The 6,241-nt window shown below is 39.0% G+C and overlaps 1 protein-coding gene across 1 annotated transcript in view; it reads left to right on the forward strand.

Moving 5' to 3' along the window:
- SMARCA1 (SWI/SNF related, matrix associated, actin dependent regulator of chromatin, subfamily a, member 1) overlaps positions 1-3,180 on the forward strand; it is a gene marked incomplete at its 5' end in the record, with an annotated part of 57,941 nt that extends 54,761 nt beyond the window's left edge. The window contains 2 exons of the mRNA XM_019540463.1: positions 1,837-1,947; positions 2,693-3,180. Of these exons, the coding sequence (XP_019396008.1) occupies positions 1,837-1,947; positions 2,693-2,764 (183 nt within the window). The remainder of the gene's footprint in view (positions 1-1,836; positions 1,948-2,692) is intronic.
- Between the last annotated feature and the right edge of the window lie 3,061 nt (positions 3,181-6,241).

Here is a 6,241-nt window from a genome sequence, read left to right on the forward strand (position 1 = left end):
TTGACAGCTAGGTTCAGCGTCTGTTTTCTAAGGCAAGGCTTTAGAAAACCTGCAGTAAAGAACCAGAATGTCCTCAGAGTCCTATATGTCCACCAAAGAAATGCTTTATCTATTTGATTTAATGCCTTCTTTTTCAGTTTTAATGCATTGGTTCTGGCTTCACAGTAGGTCTCCTGCCCTTTCTCTCTACTTTCACATTGAGACTAGAAACTTTGCAGAAGAAACTAACTTGTCATTTCAAGGAATGCTGGGAAATCTCTTGCGTGATTCTAACTGGCTTCTTCAAGGAGGTTTTACTAACATGACAATTTGACCAGTAGAACTCTTGTCCTGTGTACGGAAGACCCATGAACCAAACGTCTGTACAGGGCAAGGGGTCAAAGAAAAAGAAACACTTTACAGATGAAAGTGTCTGTCTTGTCTATTTAGATCATAAACTCTGGCCACATCATCTCCCTCCTTGCTCACTTTATTGACTTCCTGTCTCTTAACATATCAGATTCAGACTTTGTCCTTACCTTCAAAGCCCTACATATATAATCTCCCTGCTTCCTACATCTCTGATCTCATGTCATGCTTTTTTATATGTTTAGAACAGTTTCTGACTCCCTGTCTGACAAACCCCAATCAAATCCTGTCAGATCCCTCCTTTAAACCCATTTCTGTCTCGTGAATCCTTTATTTCTTGTTCTCATACCAGAAATATGCCTTTGCTATCACTTCCCTCATGTCCTGTTTTTGTCCTTTATTTGCTTCCTTTATTTTAAATTGTAAATGCTTCAAAGAGGCGGAAAAGCACATTGCATAAATTTGTGGTTCTGTATAAACTATTTAAAATACTAGTATAAGAACTTGTATTAAGAGATGCTACCAGTAACTTCGCATCAGTTGAATTTTTTTAGTAACCCTTGCTGCCTGTAGAGCATTCCTGTGCTGACATTGGAACGTATAGCAGAAAACCATGTAGATTAGACTTATAAAAAAACATTATTTCATTTGGTTTCCTTGTTGAGACTGTACAAATACAATAGTGACCAAAAGTATTTTTTCTATATTGAAAAAGCTTTTGCGTAAATGAAATGGGTCATATTTTCAAAAAGCCTGTGCTTTCATTTAGGCATCTAAATGAAATGCCCAGATTTCCGAAAGTACTTGGTACTCAGCAGCTCCCAGAATTCTTGTTGGGAGTGAAACCCTTTGAAAATCTAGTACTTCTGAACTGGGTGATTTTAAAAGGTGGCTTCTATGGCTAGGGATAGAAATGATATATAAACCAGGTTATGTTACTGGAAACTGGTTCAGATCATAACACAAGAGAAGTTCAGTCCACATAAACCACTTTCAAAATGACTGCAACTGGTTAGATAAAGATAAACCTGGATGGATGTAGTACTAGAGTGAACTGATTTAGTTTAACTTGCTGTATTTAGCTTCTGTTCCAGATCCCTTCCAGATACAAGTTAACTCACAGTCCCCCAGCATCCCAGGATGCTTTGCATCTCTCCTGCAAACCTCTGCTTGCAGGATGGGTGGGCTAGTCTTGGTCCAAGCTATCTACTCCAGCAGAGCAGGGGAGGCATGCTCTAGTGCTCTCCAGCTTGTGGCTTGGGCCTCTCCAGGCATGTGGCTGCATTTCCAGAATCAAAAGTGAATGTCTGTTCACTCGCATATGGGTTCAATCTACGCAGCGTAGACTGACCTGCAAAGATTCAGTCGATTCAACCTTGGGTTTTTTTACTATCTGTATTTAGCCTATGCGTTTGTTATATTTGGCAAATTCACTGTCTGGTGGTACATTCTTTGCTCCATAGTTATATATTTTCTTCTTATCCTTAGGAATTTCAGAGACGCTGCAATACTCTCATATCATTAATAGAAAAAGAAAATATGGAAATAGAGGAAAAAGAGAGAGCTGAAAAGAAGAAAAGGGGAACAAAAATTCCAGCGGTAAATTTACCAGCATTCACGTACCTTCCAGTTTGACAGAATTCAGTATTAATTGATTTTAGTTAAAGTGAAACATTATATAATTGCAAACTCAGATTTCTTCTATACAAACTGCTAGCTGAGGAAAAAAAAATATATTGAAACCTCTAGTGTTGTGGGCAAGAGCTATTGGAGAATAGGACTTCAGGCCTTTCTCTTGATTGTGTTAAAGGGTTTCCATCTAAGTAGCATCTATCTATCTTCTGAAAGAGTGTTATTTTATTTTTATTTTTTTGGTAAGAAAATATATTGTCTCCAAAGATGTTTGCGATTGCTCTTCCACCCTTAAAGTACTAGTTATTTCAGGGACTAATTTGTTAAGTGATGATTGGAAGTGGTTCTCTGGGTGATAATGCTAGCTTTTAAAACATTCAGTGCCACTCCAAACTGAAAGCTGCCTGTCACTCTTATTCTTGGTGTGTGGTACCGAACCCAGTAATGTATTTGTGGTGCAAAGTAGTGCTCGGTTTAAAAGAAGTGTAGCAGAATTTCACCTTTTTAAACTTCTGATTTCCTTGGGTTCTCTTTTGCCTTGTGTTGTGCACTATGGATACAAATTGTTGAAGTACATAATACATAGAAAATTAGAGCCTTTGTCTTTAGATTGAATAGTCATGCACTTCTAGATTTTTATATATCTAAAATACATTTAACAGCAGCAGTTCCTCATAATCGTGAAAATAAGCTGTTTATTTCTTTTCTTTAGTCACAGAAGAGAAAAGCAGATTCAGCTACAGAGAGCTCTGGGAAAAAGGATGCCAAGAAAGTGAAGTCGTAAAGCTGAGAAACTGAATGCTAAATATAAAACTGCCATTTCCTTCTCTACATCTACAAATGTTAATTGCCAATTTCTGTGTATTCATGGTACTCTCAAATATCCCATGATTTAAATTTTTTTTGCAAATTTTGTATATTTTACAATGCCTTTCTTTACTTAAAATCTGTGTAGCTTTATCTTTTATGCATTCCAGTATTTTTGTGTACCGTATTTTGTGAATTTCATGTCTTCAGCAAAATTCACTCAGTCCTTGTTCTTTTGAAGCTTGTGCTGAGGTTTTAGCTTTTCTATGTTTTATATGCTGCTGCTTTGAGAGAGAACCCAGATTCTATAGCTGTATTATTGTTGTTTCATACTTCAAATTTATATGGCTGTGGGAAAATAAATTGAAATAAAATGATTTGAGGAGAAATATACTTTACCTTTTTTGGTTCTTTTTTCCTCTGTTGGATATTAACTACCTGTTATGCAATATTTTGAAATAAGCATAATTACTTGTGCCATCATGGTCAGTCACATACTTTTCTGGAAGTAGTAAAGTAAGGTCAGGATTCAGTAAAAACATAAAGCTAGATTTACTTGCCACATTAGATTTATATTATTCTTATAGTTATTTAGGAGGTAAGACAGCAGAGAAGTACTTGCAGGAATGTTATTCTTTGCTGTCATTAGTATTAGACTATATACGTGCTTAAGTGCTTTATTGAATCAGGGCCTACAGTAGGGTTTTTTTGTCCTGAATTGCTCTGCTTCCTGTTCTGCAGGTTTTTCCTTAATGAAATATCTCTTCTGATGGTTAGCAGGTCACTTGCCTATGAAGTTGCTGAATCAAGTTGAAAAGTCTTGTTTACTAGGATTAAATGATCTGTTACAATTTTCTTGCTTTTAAGTACATATCACAGTACAAAACAATAGGGATATTTTATGGACTACTATCTGCCAACATTTTAATTTGGATGAATGAGTTGGGAGTCCTGAATATACCTTCTCTTGAATGTGTAAGTTTGGCCTTTTAAAGATGGTTGTTAGTTCTAGCTGACACTGAATACCTTTACTTTTGCTTGATTAGCACACAATGCATTTGGAACCTTTGCTTTTCTTTAACCTTCCAAAGGCTGATCTGTTTTGCAATATGAACTTTTATACAGCAGGATGTCCTTTACATGGCGGTACTTTTGAAAAGGCATGTACGTTCTGCTAATACATATCATAGCAGTTTTTTCTTGAGAGGGTTGACAGGATAGGACACTTTTTTTGCTTTATGCTTTGCACTGGCTATTTGTTTATGGATAAAATTCAGGATTTTGTAAAGCCATATTACTAGGGCACAGTACCATTATAGAATTTAGGATCTACTGGATTGCTCTTGCTGTCATTTCCTGGGATTAATCTCTCCATAGCTGAAAAGTCATGCTTAGTGAACATTAAAGAAAGATGGTATTTAATAGAGGTGCACCAATACATTGGTCTGATATCGGATTGGCACCGATATAAAGACAATTGTCTGTATTGGAAATCGGCCTGGTATAGCTGATAATTTGGCTGATAAATGCCCATGCATATGCACAGCTGCAGCTCAGCACATAGATCATGAGGAGCACAGCCTGGCAGCTTGGAGAGGTGCGTGCCTCTGCTAAGTCTGGTGTGGTAGAAGGGGAGGGGGAAGGAAAGGGGTGTGGGGGGTGCAGATCAAGGCCCCGTTGGGGAGGGAGGGAGCAGGGCAGGGACTGGGGCAAGCGCTGCCCAGCCAGGATGGGGTGGATGTGGCATGGAGCCGTAGTGGGGCGTGGCTCCCGCCACTCATCACCACTCAGCCCCAGCCTGCAGCTGCCCCACCCTGCACAGATCTGGGAAGTGTACTCCCCCACGCCCTCCTGGGGTGTGCACAGAGGTGATAGCCAACCCCTTCCCAATGCCCCCTGGATGAGCTGCCGGTGGCTCTTTCCCACACTTAGCCCTGGCTGGGCAGTGCCTGCCCTAGCCCCAGCCCCTACCGCAGCCCCACTCCTTTCCTGTCTGTGGGGGTCTTGATCTGCTTCCCAATGCCTCTTCCCTTCTCCCTCCCCTTCCACCACAGCAGATTTACCAGCTGGATACTGTTCTTCAAGCTGCCAGGCTAGTATTAGAAATTGGATCAGTATTGGCCAATATGCCTCCTTAAAAATTGGATATTGTTGTCAGCTCCAAAAATGGCTATTGGTGCACCCCTTAATGTTAAGTATTAATATGCATATCTAAATAAGCATGTAACCCAAATGAAATAGATGCTGTAACCTTTTTTATACTAGAGTAGTTGACATCACACTTCATCCCTGGGGAAAGAGAGCTACTGTAATTATGTGGGCTGGAAAATGGTTATATAGCCATATACAGCTGATCGCAAATTCTGAAACATTTCTGTTAACAGTCAGAGAGCAAGACACCTCATTTACATGAGTTTTCCAACTCCCATGGCACTTTGTGGCGTGAAGCTATAAAAACAAGTTGAAAGGGGAAAAAAAGGCTCTGGAGAGCCAGTTGACTTTTTGTGGTTGTTAAATTTAGGTGGCTAGATATGGGCCCACAGTCCAAGGCTTCTACACTACATCTCTTTCAGCATTATATCTCTTTCATCAAGTATCTCTTTTCTGCACTTATTGTAGATTTTTTTTATTTACTTATTTTGTCAATGTTTCTTGCTGCATTACTGGTTAGCAAGTTGTCTGGTATTTAATGTAATGGTGACAACTTAAATTCTCTTCCCTCCTTGTATAGATTTTTTGGCATTGGTCACCTCGTGAGATTATGCTCACATTTTTTCTCTGGTGATGTGGTGTACCAGTTGAACATCACAAGATCATGCATTGTTCTTCTACATGTTATCTTGGTTGGAAAGTTTCTTGGAGCATCTATCACTCTTCAGAGAAACTTTCTCTGATTTGTTATCCTTTGCAGCTCCTGGTTAAACTAAATGTGCTGTTGAACCACAGTCCTTGAGAGCACTTGTGTACTTATTCTCGTTCTTCAACATATTGAGTCTTCCCTTCCATCACATCCCACTGTGCTAACTGAAGAAAATTGTTAACAGCTGCTAGTCAGGATTAATGTAAAATACATCCTTATTTCTTTTGTTGGAGTTGCAGACATATGCGGCGTGCACATAATGCTATCTAAATATTGTGCTGCTGGGACACAAAATGAGATGGACTGAATTAGAAGTTATCTTCTTCATTTTCTTCCTCTAGTATTTTCTTTAAAAAGAAAGGCTGCATATGAATAATATATTTCATTATGTTGTATACCTGTCCTGACAAGGAACTCCCCAAAATTCTGGACCTGCAGACAACTGGATAGGTGGTATGGACCTGAAAGGATGTAGTGTCTGGCATAAGAGAGAAATTATTTTAGACTCCCACTAACTAGGCAGTTGGAACTTTACCGTGGTATTTTGGGGAAGGTTTATTAAGTACAGCTATCTTTTAGCACCTAGAGGTCAAG

Source organism: Crocodylus porosus, unplaced genomic scaffold, assembly GCF_001723895.1.
Source record: "Crocodylus porosus isolate Cpor-Errol unplaced genomic scaffold, CroPor_comp1, whole genome shotgun sequence".
Classification (NCBI taxonomy): Eukaryota; Metazoa; Chordata; order Crocodylia; family Crocodylidae; genus Crocodylus; species Crocodylus porosus.